This window comes from Lepidochelys kempii, chromosome 4, assembly GCF_965140285.1.
Source record: "Lepidochelys kempii isolate rLepKem1 chromosome 4, rLepKem1.hap1, whole genome shotgun sequence".
Taxonomy (NCBI): Eukaryota; Metazoa; Chordata; order Testudines; family Cheloniidae; genus Lepidochelys; species Lepidochelys kempii.
In genome coordinates, this window is record NC_136383.1 from 50,494,561 (window position 1) to 50,514,532 (window position 19,972).

A 19,972-nucleotide genomic window follows, 5' to 3' on the forward strand; every position below is an offset into this window, starting at 1 on the left:
CAGTTTTCATTAAAAGGGGGTGGGGCAGAGAGAAAAATCACTGCCTGGTGGGCTTTCCGGGCATGGTGCTGAGGTTGAATTGAAACATCACTGTAGAAAGAAAAAAGGCAAAGCTGTTAAATGTCTTTAAATAGGTCTAAATAAAGTTACAGCAGATTCCTGATTACTCAAACTATTTGGGTGACACCAAATCTGTTCAGATAAATGGGAGCTCATAGGCAGAGATTCCTTCTGGCACACATCTGCAGCTGGGGTTTGGCCACAAATATTGTATGCACTTGGTTCTGGTCATTCTGGGCACTATGTGGCATTTAGGAATCCAAAGACCATTGACTTAAACAGATGTTGAGTCAGACCACTGATCATCTTCCACATGATGATCGACGATAAAGTTGAGGCTGAGGCAGTTCATAGCCACTGTAACTAGATCACTTGCCATATTCTAGCATCTGTGGTGCCTGAATAGCGATGAGATTGCTAACTACGCATGTCCAAAGAATTAAAATTCAACATGGGTGGGGCAGTTATGGTTGCAGAGGGAACGATGATGATGAATAGTCTGGCTTTTGCGCTTTTAAAGGAGACTTGCCTTGAAGCCACTGTGGCCAGAGAGATTCCCAAACACCATGGCTCCAGGGGGAAAAACAGGAGATACAGGGCCTGATCCCACACCCACTGAAGTTAATGAGAGTCTTTCCATTGACTTCAATGGGCTTGGATTTGGTCCACTAAGAGGTAAGAAAAGAGACAGAAAAATCTATTCTAGCAGAAATGATGCCTCTTGACAGTCACAATCAGAGGTGCTGCCTCCAGGAGAGGGGATGGTAATAGGGAACCAAATTAAATCATAGTAATGAAGCACTTTCAGAGGATCCACAAAGGCCATCTTTAAGCAGTGTTCAGGCATGCTAAACCTTAGCCTTGCATTGGTACGTTTATAGCGAATCTGCCATCCCAAGGCCCCTAACGACTTTACAAAAAGAGCAAAGTGATAAACCAACTCTATGTACCACACGCCAATGAAATGCTGCCACTTCTGGGATGAAACACAGCAGCTGTTTAACAGCACAGAGCAGCAGTGCTAAAGGAGAAATATGGGACCAAAATTATGGGAGTTACACCTGCTCACTACAGAGCTGAGGTGGGCTACTTAAAATTAGAGAGGCTACCACATTGCCTTTTACGCAATTTACCACGCACTGGACAAATACTAACATCCCTCTGAGGTAAGTACGTAATAGCATCTTCATTTTACATATGGGGAAACATAGTAGGTTTATATCAGTGTAATTCCATTGACTTTAATGGAGTGACTGACAGGCCTGGAGACTTTCTCAAAGCCACATAACTTGGCGGCAGTGCCAAGACCAGAATTCAGCAGGGTTCTGAGTCTAGCAGTAGCACATGTTCCTTTCATATTATTTCTTCTCCCTTTTACAGGGTAATAATCAGATTCTCGACTGGATAAACTCCAGTACAAATCCAAAGGCTGACCACTCACTCACAAGGAAGGAACTGAATTATTGCCGAGGGCAAATTAAATTGCTACCATCATAATACCAGCTTAAATACACTTAATATAAAATGACGGCCTGATCCCAGGAGATACCGAGCACCCTCAACGACAATGAATCTGATTTTTTTTTTTTTCAATTTTTTTCCCCACTCAAAGAAGGCAAAAGCACTATACCTCATTGCGTGCTAAGTACGTGCCAAATATCACGTTTCAAACCTCAGCTGATTTCACTGTCATCCTTTTCGAAGAGTGATTTCAAAAAAAAATGTGTTTGTTTACAGTGGGAACACTGTGTCTTTTTTACTCTCCCATACCTCAAATAGGACTGAAGCAATTTTGCTCAAACTTTTAATTCAAATAAAATTAAAAGAAAACCCTCAGCACAGCCCAAACCTGGAAAAAAATTAAGACTTAAAAATGATTTCTCCGGAAAGTGTGAAAATGACTTATAATGAAAACATTTTTGCAATGTTAATTATAGCTGTTGTTACTGGTGATCATGACAGCATACCACAAAGTGAATGGTTCACTCTTGTAATCAATAAACCCCAACAGACTTTGCCCCTTTCTTCTCACTGACTGTTACTTTATAGCTAGCCGACTGAAGAAAATAACCTTCACGCCCATTTTAAACTCGATCCCTCTTCTTCCTTTGAAGCCCCAAAGATAATAATGATAATATCTGGATATCATGGTTGGATGAATGTGAGGTGCCATGAGTGAGAGTCCTCTAAATCAGTCTTTTCTTTGATTCAGATAACAATCTTTTATTTGTTTTTTTGTTTTTTCTTTAAAAGTGGTATGTTAACATCAGGTCATTTCTACATTTTCAGAGCTCTGTACAGGTCTCAAAAGGAAATAAGCAATGCTTAATGTACAAAGTAAAAACAGAACACTAGAAAAATCTGAATAAAACGGAGCAAGTTGCTGTCAGGGATACAGTACAAATTAGTAATTAGATGTCATCTGAAGTGCAATACCACTGCAGTGAGGATGAGTTAAGGAATGAAATAAAAATACTCTATTTTAAACAAACAGTATATATATATTTATATGTATATATTTTACAGATAGTAGACCCAGTGATATCTGCAGAATTGTAAAAACCTATTTACAAATAACCTTTTTTTTTTTTTTTAAACATTACATATACATCAGCACCATAGTAAGAAAAAAACCAAACCTATTAAAATCTACCTCTCTATTACTTGGTCCCAGTACGGAGTATTTGGAGGAAGCTTTACAAAGACAACAGCGACTCAGCCCTCATCAGCAAACTTCTTGTCACCATATATGAGCTAATTCCTGTACCCTTCCAATAAAAATGAATTTCCATTACGTCACTTTTCTCTGTGTGTGTGTGTTTCTAAATCTAATTTCCCAGTTTGCCTCTCCTAGGATACATCTACAAAGCAAAATCAGACTTGTGGCAGAGAGTCTCAGAGCCTGGGTCAACTGACTCAGGCTCACAGGGCTCATGCTGCGGGGCAAAACAAAGCAGTGTAGATGTTCCGGCTCGGGTTGCAGCCTGGACTCTGAAACCTGGCGAGGGAGAGCGTCCTGGAGCCTGGGCTCCAGCCCGAGCCCAAACACGTACAAGACTATTTTCAGCCTCGCAGCTCGAGTCCAGCGAGCTCAAGTCAGTTGACCTGTGCGCTGGGACTCAGCACCGTAAGGTTTTGGGGTTTTTTTGCTGTGTAGATGTATCCATCGTTGACAGGGAACCCTTTGTTACCAAGGCCAGGAAATAGTGACGCTGCCTGGGAGATGAAGACCAGCCACTCCATCCCCACCATGCTTGACGTCCTCACTGCTGTATGTGACCCTTGGTTAGCATGGTGCAACTGTTTGACACAGTGAAGGACAAGCATGTGCCCCACCCAGTCCCATAACATTTACACATACCCACACCATTTTCCCTTGCGGGTGCCAGTTCTACCCCTTCATCTATCCCCCTTTTATGCTAGTATGACTAAGCTCCTACTAGCTATAAAATGCTTGTGGTTGAAATCTTCAGTTGGTGCTCACTTTTACAGGATTAGGGCCCACCCTGACGTCCACTGAAGTCAGTGGAAAGACCAAATCCCATGGACTTCAACGGATACTGATCAGCCCCTTCAGGTATATTATTAAAATGTGTTGGGTAAAACATTTTTACTAATGCATTTTAAAACTCTGGTGTAGACAGGACACGCTGCATTTTAACACAGATTGTTTGGGAGTTACCTTAACCAGCTAACCCATGTTAAAATACAGCTTGCCCTGTCTACACCCTTTGTCCTAGTCTAGCCAAGTCCAGCAAAGGGTTACCACACAAGAGTGAACAAGCAGCAGGGCACTGAGTTCCCTGATGCTGTGTCTATACTGCAGCTGGAGGTGCGATTCCCAGCACAAGGTCACAGACTTGCATTAGTTCAGCTCAAGCTAGCACATTAAAATAGCAGTGTGGCTGTTGTGATGGCTCAGGCTACCAACCCAAGCTCAGACCCAGGGAGCGGGGTGATGGCTAGCTGGAGCGGTTGCCAGTGCCACAATATCCATGCTGCTAATTGTTAGGACAGTAGCTCCAGTCTGTCTACCCAGCTGGGACTCACACCACCTGGCTGCAGTGTAGACACACCCTCAGGAGATAAAGGGACCATTTTACTCCCATTTCTTGCTCCTGCTCAGACCTGTGCTCCATGCAGAAACAAAGGGCTTGAACCTGTGAGGTACTGAGTGCCCATCCTCAGTTCCCACAGATTTCAGTGGGTCAGCACTTCACACCATGGAGCCTAAACCAAGCCACTGAAGACAACTCAATTGGTAGGTTTGGATCATTTAAACAATTTTCACTTCAGCAAATGTTTTGGCTCATAGAGATTGGTTTCAGACATTCTGAAGGGCTGGGTTTTATTATTTTAAAAGCACCATTTTGAAAGATATATCACAGTTTTGTTACCAGTTCAGCACAGATCTGCTTTTAACTTGTCAAGAGATATGTCACTGCTACTGCCTAGCGAGCTTGTCTGGGTAGACCCTGTATTTGTGATAACCAATATACAGTCATTTGCCCCTCCGTGGATGATCATTACAACCAGTCCTTTCTTGATTCCTGCTGTTTGGATACCCCCGCGAATTTATCCCAGCACTAGGAAGTTTACACTGAACATCTGTTTAGGACAGAAAAACAGGCTGCATGTAGTATTAAATCAACTGCATGGGCATCCCAGCCCCAAATAACACCTCTAATCTTGTGCATTCAGGAGAAGAAGGGAAACTCATTCAGAGTTCCACACTCTAGTGGGGCATTTTAATGTTCTCAGACCTGCTTCCTTTCTTCTTTGTCCCTGTTTGTGGGGGCTCCTGCTCAGATGAAGAAAAGTGAAGTGCAATGGCCTTGTGTTACAGTGCATATTTCTCCCCATGGTCAAGGGAAAATCATGAAACTCATGAACATATTGGGGGAGGAGGAAGAGAAGGGGACTTGAATTCGGTCTGCACAGAACTCTACTGTAATCTGTTCACTCTGCGTAGTCCTTTTACACTTTGTTTAGCTGCTAGCCAACAGCACACTGCTAGGCAGCACAGGTGTGCCGAAGCGCCCAGATACAGAAGCACAGACATGAGCCTAAAAGAGCATTAATAGCTCATTAAGTTAACCCGCGCACCTAAGCAGTGGGTGTGCCCACTCACACCCACAGACTGTCCTGCACTCAGACTGTCCTGCTCTTTGTATTGCCAGGTTTATGTTCCGCTAATCTTTTATTTTAAATTTTTTATCATGCTACAGTGAAAATGGTAACCCCTCTATGATTGTTTAGGCTAATCACATGTGCTGGACATTCTTGCACAATAGCCTAGAGTAGGCTCCATAGGCCTTGTTCTGTATCAAATCAAAGAGAGCGGTACACTTTGAAATCTGGGATCTGCTGACACCCAGAGTTCAGAACATTGCTGACCTGTGCACATGGGCTGCGCAATCACCTGGCAACCCCCTTAGGTTTTGTTCCCGGCCTGAGGGATCTAGCTTTTCACACGCCCTGAAAGCTGCAGTGGTTACACTAAAATAGAGTGGGAGAGACTGGGAACACCACATCGCTGTGCAACAGTGCCTCACCGCACAGAGCGTGCCAGCTCTTCCCAGGGACAGAGAGCAGGTGATTTCCCAGCCCTTCCCTCTCTCTCACAGATGGACAGAGCAGGTACTGCTGTGCAGTGGAGTTTGCTATGTGGAAGTTTTGTGAAATCGACACGTCGATGTTTTAACCACCACCTGACTCTTCCACCGTTGGCTGCAGTTCAGCTCGGTTTGCACAGATTAAAAAGCAAAAAACAAGGATGGGGGGACATCCTGTTTTCTTTTTTTAACGTAACTATCAGAGTTTAAAACTATACAAGCCCACTCACTATGGGTTTCCAAACAACTCGTCAAGTTCTTGCATCCACTCATCACCTGGTCCACCTTTAATGATGGAGTCCACAAGGTCTGCACCCTCTGCTATACTTGAAAAGGAACCTCCAGCTCCTTCATTACTGTAATTGTAAGATATGTCCTGAGTGGGATTCCTCTCATAGGCCTGACCTTGGTTGCTCTGAGCAAAATTCCCACCTGGCATTTGTTGTGCAGGGGGCTGATTGAAACCAGGCATAGTGGGAACCCCCTGACTTATGGCAGGCATAACCATTGTCCTTGCTTGGCTGGTTCCTTGCTGTGCAGGGAGCTGTTGCAGCATTTGTCTTCCCACTGCTGGATTTAGGGCTCTGACTGTTCCACTTGTGTCCACGACTGACTGGTTAATTCCCTGTGGGAAATGTTGCTTGGGCAGCCTTGGTTGCCCAGACTGCACTGGGTACACTGTGCCGTTGCTGAATGACCCCATTTCACTGCTAGTCCTTCCAGGGATACCTTGTATGCCTCGCTGCTGCCAGCTTTGTGCTCCTTGAGGGACAGTTGCCATCATGTTTTGAAGTCTAGGGGCTTGTGGCCTGGGCAGGACCTGGCCCACAGGTCCTTTCATCTGCTGATGTTGCTGGGGAATAGAGTTCACCAGAATACTTTGACCAAAACTACTGACAATTCCAACCCCTTGTCCAGACGCGGGCTGTCGTGGTCCCTGGCCTGCACTATGTGCCAGGGTCATGCCACTTTGGTTTGGGTGCTGCAACATTTGGCTCATTCCTGTGCTCATATTGTACATTCCTGGTTGGCTGGTAGATGTGTTGCTGTAAGGAGTCATTCCCATCTCGGACTGACCAGCTGCTGTCGACATTGTGCCAGGGTTCGGGGAGGGCCCCATTGCCATCATGCTCGCATTCTGGGCCATCATTCGAGAGGTCCTCATACTCTGAAGCGCTGCTTGGTTTCTCACTGCTGCTATATCCTGGGGAGAACCTACAGCAAGGAGGGGGGAAACTGTAAGTGTTAAATCATACATCTTTGCATACCAAAAAATTTGTAGGAGTCTTTCAGATTGTAGGAGCCTTTCAGATTGCTTTGCTTTTTGGGTGAATAAATTATTCTTTCATGCGAGAGTTAAAGGAGAGAGGAGAAGGTTACCCATCCCGGGAAGGAAAACTCTAGTCCTCCTGGTATTCACATGTCAGACAGGACATGCTTCCCCACAACATTCTAGCTGTGACCTGAACGCCGACCTGCAAAGTCTCCTTTCCTTGAAGGTGAGAGGTGGTACATCTCCAGTGCTACCCTAAACAGGAACTGCTGATCATATTAGGTATTCAATCTGTGAAGTGGAAGACTGTTAGCAGAGAATACTATCAATACAGGCCATTAGACTAATTTCCCTGAAGACCTAAAATAGGGCTGGAGAGGTTAAAAGCCAATGATTTACCCGCTAAGCAATTCTCATTTATGACAATTTTTGGAGATGTCCCCCCAGAGATCCAGGGGCTTTTGGTTCTCCGTTCATCTTTAAAATATCAAGGCAAACTGATTCTGTGCATGACCCAGCCTAAACCATCAGAGCCTTCTTGATAATGTACTATACAAGCTCCTCTAGTAAAACTGTGAGGCTTCAAAGCAGCAGGTACACTGCAGAGCCATGGGAGCAGCAGTGCTGAGGCAGAGTTGCCCTTCTATTAGGCAGTGACTGACGACAAAATGTTCAGAAGGCTCCTATGTCACTTAGGCGCTAAGTCCCATTTTAAAAATAATGTAGGGTGCTTTTGAAATTTTTACCCTAAGTCTAGAAAAATTGTAAATTACATACCAATATATAACACTAAATCATCTCCTCACTGGGAAAAACGGGACCCAGGGACATTTTTAAAAATTACACAGACAAAGGTCTTCATTTTTCTAGCACTGTATGCAGCTGCGCATACGCTATTCTTTTCAGACATGGGGCCCAATGCTGCTTCTATCAAAGTAAAAGACAAAACTCCTATTGGACTTCAATGGAAGCAGGATCAGGCCCATCATAGTGCATGTGATGGTTAGAAATCTACTTTGTTGGACTGAATTTCAATGTAAATAACTGAACTTCAGCCAACCAGTTAAGACTCTCTTCTAGATATCTCCATTGTCTTTCAAAACTGAGCCATGAAAATGGAAATGTCAGACTCAGAAGGCCAATCAATTTTTTAATAGCTCAGGAGGCATAAATGAATGGATTTTCTATGTCATTGTTACTGATTAAGTCTACGGAAAGAAGAAAAATTGTTTTTTCTGGACATGTAGAGCAGAGAGAGTGTATTAGTGAATCAATATTATAAACACATTTTACTCCACCTTGGACCAATGATGGGAAGCCAGAAAATCCTAACCTTGTTAAATTCCACACCATGGCAAATAACCGCACCATGCTTGTGTCTTTCTGATGTGGGATTATCGATTTCTGGGAAGCCAATATGCCTCTGTATTTACTATCTTTATTTAAAAACAATTACAGGAATTCTGATTACGCCACAGGTTCATTATGGTTTTGGGTCAATACCATACCGAACTAAAACAATCAAATACTCTGCAGATGAAGCTCGAACAGGATCACAGAATGAGGCAGACAGTTATTCCCAGATCAAACATTATTAAATTTAAATTAAAAAAATCTGTAGTAAGAGACAAACTAAACAACAAAAGCAAGACATGATGTCCTAACTCAGTCCTCGTCACCATGGCATACAGCACAGATGAGTGTCAGTCTGAAGGACACAGAACACTGTCCTGTTACGTAAGATGGATGGTTCTTCTTTGTGAGTATATAGAAAACGTGTGCTAGAGAAAGCACGTCACATATTATTGCACACATGGCTCAATGGGATGGCCCCATCTCCTTTGCCTGGTGCCTGGGATTGGGTGTGGAGTGACGTGCAAAATACAGGTAAGCGAAGTGTTTTGGAGAGTGAACAAAAAACCTATAAAAACCAGATAATCCAACAGCTTTTACTTAGCCTATGTTACTGACACAAAACAATTTTCTCAATGTTATACATTAGCGAGTCTCAGTTGTTTATGGTGCTCCCCCATTTATGACTGGGCAACCATCTCCCCACCCATTGGCAAGCCCATAACATTTTTATTGTGATATCTGCAAGTGCTTAAGGAGAAAAATAGTATTAGGAAAGTATACAATGCATTCTTAGCTGTCTTTTAACTCATGTTAGCAACTGGAAACAATCAGAAGAGTCAGCACCAGCCAGTCCCAGTCTGAGCAAGACTACAATCTGAGAACCACAGTTTTACCTGCATAAGATACAGGAGCTCAGATAATGTGGTAGTTTAGAGAGATAGGAATTTTAATATACTGGTGAAGTTCTGCTGTCAGCTACATCCATGCAACACCCATAAAGTCCTTTGGATTGTGTGTATATAACCAGAGGGCAGAATTTGGCTAAATATTTCTATTTAAATTAGTTTATTCATGAAAACTAATCCCTTCATTGGTCAAGTTAGACTAATTCTTCTCTCTATTTTCTTCTAAACAATGGAGCTGGTGCAATATTTCAGAAGATTAATAAAGAAACATTTTGGGCAGGATTCTCAGCTGGTGGATACTGGTGAGCTCTGCTCAGGTCAATGGAGCTGTGCCAGTTTACAGCTGGAGAGGATGTGGTTCTTTGTTCACATGGCTATATGCTGGTATCAATGTACATAAGAACACAAGAACAGCCATACTGGGTCAGACCAATGGTCCATCTAGCCCGGTATCCTGTCTTCCAAGAGTGGCCGATGCCAGGTGCTTCAAAGGAAATGAACAGAACAGGGCAATCATCAAGTGACCCATCCCCTGTTGTCCAGTCCCAGCATCTGGCAGTCAGAGGCTTAGGGACGCCCAGAGCTTGAGGTTGCATCCCTGACCATCTTGGCTAATAGCCACTGACGGACCTATCCTCCATGAACTTATCTAATTCTTTTTTGAATCCAGTTATCTTTCTGGCCTTCACAACATCCCCTGACAATGAGAGCCACAGGTTGACTATGCGTTGTGTGAAGAAGTACTTTCTTTTGTTTGTTTTAAACCTGCCACTTATTCATCTCATTGCGTGACCCCTGGTTCTTGTGTTATGTGAAGGGGTAAATATCATGTCCTTATTCACTGTCTCTGCACTGTTCATGATTTTATAGATCTCTGTTGTATTCCCCCCCCCACCCTCCAGTCATCTCTTTTCCAAGCTGAACAGTCCCACTCTTTTTAATCTCTCCTCACATGGAAGCTGTTCCAAACCCCTCATCATTTTTGTTGCCCTTCTCTGTAACTTCTCCTATCTTTTTTGAGCTGGGTTAACCAGAGCTGCATGCAGTATTCAAGGTGTGGGTTTACCATGGACTTATATAGTGGCATTATATTTACTGCCTTATCCTTTTCCTAATGGGTTCCTAACATTCTGTTCGCTTTTTTGACTGTCGCTGCACATTGAGTGGATGTTTTCATAGTACTATCCACAATAATTCCAAGATCTCTTTCTTGAGTGGTAACAGTTAATTTAGACCCCAACATTTTGTATGTATAATTGGGATTATGTTTTCCAATATGCATTACTTTGCATTTATCAACAATGTAGTATGCATTCCTCCTTTACACATAGTCTGTGTATGCGTTCCTCACTTACAAATAGTCTTTTACTATTACTCCACGCTATCACAAACAGATACTACAATGATCGTGCTTTAGTCCTTTATATATTTACACTGCATCATTAAGGGAGCCATTAAACTGGATCTTCATATTTTAAAAGCTCAAAATTAGTTGTACCTAAAACAGGATATTTTCCCTAGGTTTTTCGACAACATACGAATGTCCTGAAAAAGTCCTTGAAGCTTCAGACTTGTAAGCTATCTCTCCTAGTATCTAAGATACTTAACTTTTTTCTATAGCTGCCATTTCTGGCATGACTAAATCCATTCCTTGTCTGAATTAAGATGACCTCTTCTGAAGGATAATCATTGAAAATCCCTTTCCAAAAAGGGAAGGAGATGGACTGAAACAAAGGTGGGGAGGAAGAAGAGAAGAACCAAGAGGGAGGGAGAGTCACTGGTTGAAATAATTTATAATGGGGAGTGGGGAGAAAAGATAAACTCTCAAAATCAAAGAGCCAAAGAGGCAGAACAGAGGTGAAAGAAAAAAGTGACTGGGAGAATTTTTAAGGGGCAGATTTTATTGGAGAAAGCTAAAAGCCACTCAGAAATACAACTCTCCATGTAAAATTGTACAACACCCTTCTGTGAAAGTGTGTTATATAAGTGTACATGTGAGCGTGCAGGAGGCAGAGAGAGAGAGAGAGGGATCTTTTCCCTCGATACCCCCCAGCCTCCCACCTACACAAAAGAAATGAGCGCCCAGATGCCTGCTACAAAGGACAGCACCGATTTGCAGGGTGTGAAAAGCATTTATAACTTTTACCTGGGAACTGACCGGCTTGTTGCACTGGATACGAGCTCCGCTGCTGCTGGAGATGGTGCCGAGGCAAATGGGGCTGCTGCTGCTGCTGCAAGTGCTGGAAGCGAACGAGAGAAGGAAAGACGGCAGGGGAGAAAAAGACGATTAGCGAAAGAATGACTGAACGTGACCGTTCTGAGACCGGCCGAAACGACACACAGCAGCTCAACTGCAGCACTTCCGCTAGCAGGCCGTTCTGGGTGTCAGCAGACAGGAGAAGTGTGCCGCAGCCTCACGTGAAGAGTCCTACTGAGAGGACCTAGAGCACTCAGCACATGGGCTTCTTTTTGGTTCAAAAAGGAACCAGCACTTTGACTCCCATGACCTGTCCCTACTCATCAGCACTTCCTAAGTAGCAGTAGGATTGTCTCCAACCTAGAGGGAGGGGAAGCGAAGAGGGGATGGGAGGGAATATTTTTAGAAATGTCTTTGTCCATCAACATGAGAGGTGGGTTCGAAATGAAACTCTGGATCCCAAATCCCTTGAGCTCTGGCAATGTTCCCTTCCGGATCCAGACTTAGTGGCTGGCCTTGCTCTTTAGAATGAGAACACACACTCCGGATTCATAACAGCCCCAACTATGAGGATTGTTGGTTCCAGACCTGAACTTTGTGGCTCAGGCCCATCTCTATCCAAACAAAATGAGCTGCTGGGGCCCAATTCCCCTACTGTTTCCCCCCCACATCCGCCCCATTTTTTGGCTTTGTTTTGTTGTTTCCATTCGCTTGTTTAATTTACCACGTACAGTAGCACCACAAATGTGCTGATAACTCTTTCAGGACAAGTGAATCCGTCTGAGATAGAGAGTGATTGTGCAATGCCTGTGTGTCCCGATTTGTTGCACAGCTGTGTTGAGCAGTCTCTCATATCTGCAGTATATGAATATTCTTCATTTATTTAAAGCACACTCAAATGCTGATTGTGAATATAAGTGGAAGCCAATGATGTCTGGGTTTATATGTGCCTTCAAAAGACTAGTGGGTGCTCTGCAAAGCAGCTCTCATAAGACCCTGAGGTTATCTGGTTGCTTCATCAATGTACTGTAAACAGACAGTGGCAAGAGAGGGAATGAAAACTGACCTCTTGTACCTTGATTCCTAGTCCCACAAATGTTCATTATAAACTTCCTGGTCACAATATATAGATTCCCCCAGCTCACAAAAAGAGCCTTAAGAAGAGCCCGCTGCTGAATACAAAATGTGTAGGAATCACAGCACAACTTTGAAAAATGTATTAGCAAAACACAAAGGAAAAATTGCTTGATACGATTTCCAGTGCACCAGAAAAAGCCAGGAATCTAAGCGGACCATTGGCCCAAGAGGCTTTTAGTCATGTGTGATGCAGCTGATCGTATAGTTGCTGTTTCCCAGTACTTTTAGGGTCTGGTTCTCCACTGGCTTCCCCTTGGGTTGCGATGACCACCTGCGAAAGCGGGTGTAAAACACCACCATTCTCAGTGGGCAGCTTAACATGCATTTTGCACAGGCACTAGTGATGACACAAAGGGCAAGGCAAGTGAGAATCAGGCCCTAACACTGAATTCAATTTCAGCCTCTATTACCGGAATACAGAGGCACCATTTGCCATTCTACTACAGAAAAGATGGAGTCAGGTGGTGTCTCCCTTACAAACTGAGGTCCTGATTCTGATCTCCTCCACAGCAGTGTAAATGGGGAGCAGCTCCAGGAATCAGTGGGAGTATAGAGATGTGAAACTGGCTTGAGTTCAGAAGCAGCGTTTGTGCTTTTCAAATTTACTTTTCAGTTCACTCCAGGCTGACAATTCAGTGTACACTAATTCTGTTCATACCAGTTTTACACCCGCATACCTCCAATGACTTCAGAAGTGTAGCTCCAGATTTACCCTGGTATGAAATCAAAGTCAAGGGCAAAGTATAAGCCAGGGGACATGAAATTAGTTTGACCATGTGTTTACTACATCAATCACAGTTTGCGCATATGAGCATAGATGAGGAAAGGCTGTGCTGTGATGCTTCCATTGCCCCTGCTCTCATGTGTGTGGGTATTGTACTGTCTGAAATACAGAAGAAGAGCTACAGTACCTGCTCTGCCAGGATCTGCTGCTGCTGCCGTTGCTCCCTTAGAAACTGTTGCTTCTGTTGCTCCATCACATGGAGCTGAGCCCTTTGCTCTATCAGCATCTGCTTCATGATGGCTGCTTGTGGCTGATTTCCCAGGAAACTGGGACCTCCTGGGTTTGCACCTGTGACCACGTTGCTGGAGCCTGGTGGGACAGAAGGCTGCATAGGGCCTGTGGCCCGAGAAAGTCCCACCGAATGTTGTTCCTGTACAAAGAAAGAGATACAGCTTTACTACTCCATGTACTTCACATACAAGGGGAAAGTGTGAACCAGGAACAGTAAGTGGTGGACTCGCTTGTGAACCTAACACACCTCAGAAAAGGCAAGAGATCCCTGAAAACCCCCCACACCCAACCAACCAATTTCATATAGTACATTCCAAATGGAACAGGTATTAGACTGAATTATACTCAGCACCCACATAAACTTATGTTGAAAGCACTGCACAGAAATTAATTATCAAGATCCTTACAGCTGCCTTGCTACAGAGGGGAGAATTTACTATTTCCATTTTACAGATGGGGAAAGTGAGGCAGAGAAGTGATTTGCCTATCACATGGTGAATCAACAGCAGTGCTGGGTTTAATAGGACTTCCAAAACTCCAGCTCTGAGCTCATCAGTATTGCCAACTGCAAGCATTCAAAATACATGAATTGGGACCCGAAAAATAACGAGATTTTCTTTAAAATCATGAGAACAATAACAGTTTGGTTCTTTTTATTTTCCTTAAGGTTGCTGGGCCTTTAGGAGTCATATTTTCAAACTTTTTCTCTGCAATCATGAGGATAAGAAACTGTTTTTAAAAAACAAACAAACAAACAACAACAAAAAGGAAACTGAGATCCTCACATCATTAAGAAAATCACTAACTACTGTGAGATGCATTAAATCTTGAGAATTGACAACACTGATTCCTGTAGACCACAGCATGGTTCAGGATTTAGCCACAAAATAGAATCATTTAAGGTTCATACCTCAATCACATTGTGAGAGCTTGGGGCTGAGGAGGAGAGGAAGCAGGAAACCATTGTGACAGGGGTACTTCTGCCTAAAATGACCCCATAGCTCCCCTCTGTCTCCAATCCAATGTGTCCTACAGTTGTGTTGGGGTAGGTACTAAAACGGGAGAGGCAGGCTGGATTTCAAGGTCATTCTGGCACCTATTCACTCTTAACCCATCATCCTGTCCCCTGCCCTCATTTCCCATGGAACTGCACACAGTGTTCGCCAGAGCTGTGGCGGGGACTGGTAGGATCTTCCTTATCAGCTCTGTGAGCAGCATCTACCCAGTTTTCCCAGGACGATCTTTTTGACTAGAAGATTTTGTTAGAGTGCCTTCCAGGAGGTCAGTGCCTAAGGGCTTGTCTACACTTACAGTGCTGCAGCAGCACAGCTGCATCGGTGGAGCTGCGTCGTTGTAGCCCTTAGTGGAGATGCTACCTACACTGACTGGAGAGCTTCTCCCATTGGGGTAGGTACTCCTCCTCCCTGAGAGGCAGTAGCTATGTCGATGGGAGAAGCCCTCCCGTCAACATAGCTCTGACTACACCAGGAGTTTGGTCAGTAGAACTATGTTGCTCAGCGACGCAATTATACTGACACAAGTTGGCAATGTAGACCATAGCTATTGCCAAGAACCACACAAAGGGAGAGAGGCGTGTTTCACAAACACTGCGTCCCTCAAAACTCACATCTGTTTTATGAAATCTTTAGAGGCTGTACACGCCTCTAACACTGCCCAAACCCCCACTGAAACCATGAGTCAGGGGCTTAAGTGCCCCACAGGACCCTCTCCAGGGGGGTATAATGCCCAATTTATTAATCTGTATGTGTCCTGTTACTACAGGCTAGGGTGACCAGATGTCCCAATTTTATAGGGACAGTCCCGATATTTGGGGCTTTTTCTTATATAGGCTCCTATTACCCCCCACCCCCGTCCCGATTTTTCACACTTGCTATTTGGTCAGCCTACTACAGGCGGACCCCCTGGGATGGGAACGCCTGTTTCTGAAAATGGCCAGTGCTGCTGTTCTGTCTCTACACCAGCAGATGGTGATATCCGCCTGATCCTCCACTATTCGGCCCAGCTTGGTGATTGCTGCCCTGTCTCTCTCCCCCACACCCCCCCCCCGCACTTGCAGATGGCTTAATCATGACTACTGTTCCTCCTCCTCCCCCCCGCACACCCCCTCAGTACGTCTGGGATAATGCTGCTAACGTAGATCTAGGCAGTCAAGTGTTACAGCGTAGGGCAGGTAGCCTGGCAACTGAGAGTATAATACTGAACAGATGGTGTTCGTACAGCATGATGGACATCACACACGACAGCCTGAGACAATCCAGGAATTCCCTGGTGATTTGAGGCCCTCTTTACACAAAATGAGCTCGCATCACCGTTGCCATGTATCTGTTGGGTTCCTCCCACCTCTCCCATTGACATCTAACCAGCAAACTGGCTCCCTATTATTCACTTTACCTACAGCCCAAAGGGCATGTTATTTGGTGATGGTGGAGGCAACATGCTGAGGTTTCAAATCAGGGTGCCCTGAACTAGACACTGAGGCGTAGCTATTCGGAACAAGGAGGAGGAGGAGGGAGCTTTCCAAATCTTTGTTTCAAATCAGGGCCCTGGCTTTCCCCAATGAAAATAATTTGAGGTGGGGGGGAGGAGAAGGGTGCATGACAGAGAGAGAGAGAGAGAGATACAGTCTTATGGCACACCAGGGTGTATACCTCTTAATGTAAAGACTTTAAAATACAATGGGTCATTTATGGGACATTGTGATTCATGCCTGAATTATCTGTCCCAATACCCCTGGGTGTTATTTAGCCCTCTCGACAGCATGGATGTTTAAAGGAGCCCTTAAAGAAGACAGTAATAGATGGGAAACCTTACACCCCAAATCCCTCGCCCCACCCTGCTTTCCCAAACAAAGAAACAAACAACTCTTCCCCCTGGTGAGAGCTGCAGGCAGAACTGCAGTGCACCGGCTCAGACTCCAAATTCAGTGCGATACTGAGGGGACTCCTGACACTTCTTTTACAGAGCATGCTGCTATTTACTAATGAGCTCAGGAAGTGGAGACATACCCAGGCTGTCAAATTTTCAAACACCAAACAACACATAATGTATGTCTGTGGCTGTGGTTGGGAAGGAAGCAGGGGAAGAAGGAGCAAAACTCTAGAAGAATTTTCAGAGGGAGAAGAGAAAAACAAAAGACAATAGTCTTTCTGCTACAAAATGTACCGAGACATAACAATAGGTATATAAGAAAATCAAACAGTGCTCTCTCTCCCACCCCACATCCACTCCAAGTGAGGGTGCTGCTGAGTTTTATTCAATGACTAATGGGTTTATTCCATCTTTTCATATCTGACAATTTCCTCTGACACTCCCTCACTACCAGTGTCCCCTGCTAGCAGTGATTTATAGGTGAGGAAATAGGATTTCTAGGGCTGAGGTCAGAAGGACATCTGGCCTACAGGCAATGCCAGCTTGCACTCACTGAGGGCTTGTCTACACTTACAGCTGCAGTGGCCCAGCTGTGCTGCTGTAGAACTTAGTAACAACACTATCTATTCCGACTGGAGAGCTTCTCCCATGGGTGGAGCTACTCTCCCTCCCCGAGAACTATGTCTACGGGAGAAAAGCTCTGGTTGACAGAGGACTGTCTACACCAGGAGTTCAGTCGGGTACAACAGCATCGCTGAGTAGTTCGTAATTTGGACTAGGGCTGAGAAAGATCTGGGACAAGCATTCAAGACTCTTCTAGGGCTGGCCTGTGGCTCCCTGCACAATATGCATGCACCCTCCATCATGAAAACTACACCTACTTTAAGCCCTGCTTCAAGGGAGGGTATTGTCTACACGTGCCTAGAGCCAGCCCAGGCTCTCCAAATGGTGCCTGAATCCACACTGTCATGGGGATTTTTGTGCCTGTGAAAGCAGTGCCTAGAAGAAGCATGACACAGTAGTATTGCACAGCATCCCTGCTGGCTGTTATTATGTGCTGAATACTGCCAGGATAGCCTGAGCTGTGCAGAGCATAAAAGAAGCCTAGCTCCTGCCCTAAGGAGTTTAAAACCTAAAAGCCAGGCAAAAGAGTCCCACTGGAAACGCCACACCAGCTCCCAAATCCTGTGGTGGTGGACATTAGGAGCAGGAGTGAGAGAATCCACTTTGAAGGCTGTAGTTTGGGAATGATTAGCGATAGCAGCAGACCCAGGCCAAGGAATGACCACCTGGGAAAAGACCAAACAAGAAGCAGTTTGAAATAAATGGAATGGGTATATGCTACGTATCAAGAACAGCACTGAGATAATAAGGCAACAAGCACATTATAAACAGGGAGATGCGGAAATAGAACCACATGATGGATATTATACTATGGATGTGATAATATTTTGAAAGCAGTCAGACATAGGTGCTGGAACTAGAGGTGGGGGGGGGGTGCAGCACCCCCTGTGCTGAAGTGGTTTCCATTATATATATGAGTTACAGTTTGGTTCAATGGCTTTCAGCACCCCCACTATACAAATTGTTCCAGCACCCCTGCAGTCAAATACAATTGTCAGGAGCAGACTATAAATACCTAGGCAGATACAGCAGATATAGATGATAGATAGACAGATTAGAAAGAGAGTCTGAGTCGGTGAGGAATATTAAAGTAGAAAATACACCAAGGATCATGGTAAGTTCTGAAAAAAACACAAACCTTTCTTATAAGCCATTTGCCACCCTGAACAGGGAAGATCCCCATTATCAACTTTGGCATTTTTACAAAGGTCACAAAATGAGACCATATAACCATTAGAGAAAAAAATCCAATATCTCCCTTTGAAACCTGCTCAGCTATTAGGAACCGAGCTTCATCTCAGAAAAGACAGGTTTTTAAAAAAAATTAATTTCTGCTTTTGGTTATAAAAGCTTCAGGATTCTCCCTTCTTCTCCTATGATCAAAAGAGATGGAGGATTTGCTGCTCACTTCCATATATCTATTTATATGGCTCTCATCGTGTCAGTGTCTGAGCATCGCACAATCACTCAGACATTTTATCCTGGGAGGTAGGAGAAGTATCGTTCTCATTTTCAGATGGGAAACTGAGACACATAGTAGCTGAAGTGATTTGACCAAGGTCATATAGCAAGTCTGTGACTGAGCTAGGAATTGAACTCAGGTCTCCCAAGTCCCAGTACCCTAGCCTGTAGTCTATACCATCCTTCCTACCTTTTCGCTAGATTCTAACTCTATGGGCCTTGCTGTAGTATCCAAGTCCTTTTCAACTCCACTAATGATCATTCTGCCATTTACTTCCCCATTCCTCAACACTTAATCTGTGACCAAGAAGGGATGTGTGTGTGTGTGTGTATAAATGTACAAAGGAATGAATTCAGAGGTGGAGGAGGGATGACCACAGTTGGGCTTGACTTGGCCTGGCTTCCCTTAAGATAAAAACTCTGCAATACGAGTCCTTGGCTTGTCTTTCTTCAGTGTTGGAAAGTGCCTGGAACATAATGGGAACGATTATAATTAAATAAGTAAAAACAAAACACTCTCAATCTTTACTGGGGCCTAAGCTTTAGACCTAATCCTTCAACCATGTGCGTAACAGGAATGGGCCCAATGTTCCCTCACTAGAGCCTCTTTAATTGTTCCACACAGCAGCTAGGTCACCTGGTTACTCATTGCCCTACACAATTTTTGGCTCCTCTGTGAAATACCTGAAGATAACCTTTAGATTCACTTGCAAGATAAACACTTTGAGTTACGTCAGGGTCTGTGTGACTGGAAAAAGAGAGTAAAATGAGAATATGACCCCATCAGCTCCTCCCCCACAAAAGCCCAGTCTCTGACAGGGTTAAAATCAATGCTGGAGCGTAACATGGGAAAGTAGGATCAGCCCTTCTGCACGAAGGTCAGGTTTGCAAGGGCTTTTTTGAGAAAACAACAAGAAAATACAATTTGTCCACATCTCTACTTTGCACAGATATTCCCTGAAGGGCTCTCTGCTGAAAGGTAGCTCTTAGATTTTTAGGTTGGGCTTTTTTTTTTCCTTTTTAATTGTATGTCCTGGTTTAAAAGTTTCCTCCACCTGCACTTTCCCCCCATCTCTTTCTCACGCTGTGTTTTGGAACTGGTTGAACACATTCGAAGAGCAGTGTAACTGTCTGAGTTGTGTCACCTGCACAGTGGAGCAGAGCAGCTGCTACAGCTTCTGAGCAGCCTGTGTCACTAAAATACAGCACACTAATGATCTTTCAGTTGCTCTGTGAATTGAGCCCATTACCCACCCTATCTGCATGCTACCTCTTTCTTTCTTTGCTTGGGAAAAAAAATGTCAGCTGTCTCTAGCAAAGCTGATTGCAAAGGCTTTTTCGTACCCTCCTCCCCAACTCTCCCCCGCCCCCGCCCTCAGTTCTGATGAAGTCATCAAGCTAAAGATTTCATAACTGATGCACAGGACGATCTTGTGTTAT

The 19,972-nt window shown here is 44.3% G+C and overlaps 2 protein-coding genes across 4 annotated transcripts in view; one reads left to right on the top strand and one right to left on the bottom strand.

Moving 5' to 3' along the window:
• The window catches only part of MGST2 (microsomal glutathione S-transferase 2), an 80,129-nt gene extending 77,062 nt beyond the window's left edge, over positions 1–3,067 (top strand). For both annotated transcript variants that reach the window (XM_073341175.1, XM_073341177.1), the window contains one exon: positions 2,675–3,067. In XM_073341175.1, coding sequence (XP_073197276.1) covers positions 2,675–2,813 — 139 coding nt within the window. In that variant the 3' untranslated portion in view covers positions 2,814–3,067. The remainder of the gene's footprint in view (positions 1–2,674) is intronic.
• Positions 3,068–4,622: 1,555 nt separating this feature from the next.
• The window catches only part of MAML3 (mastermind like transcriptional coactivator 3), a 349,702-nt gene continuing 334,352 nt past the window's right edge, over positions 4,623–19,972 (bottom strand). For both annotated transcript variants that reach the window (XM_073341166.2, XM_078852483.1), the window contains exons 3-5: positions 13,455–13,697; positions 11,356–11,449; positions 4,623–6,890 (exon numbers count right to left, since the gene is read on the bottom strand). In XM_073341166.2, the coding sequence (XP_073197267.2) occupies positions 5,905–6,890; positions 11,356–11,449; positions 13,455–13,697 (1,323 nt within the window). In that variant the 3' untranslated portion in view covers positions 4,623–5,904. The remainder of the gene's footprint in view (positions 6,891–11,355; positions 11,450–13,454; positions 13,698–19,972) is intronic.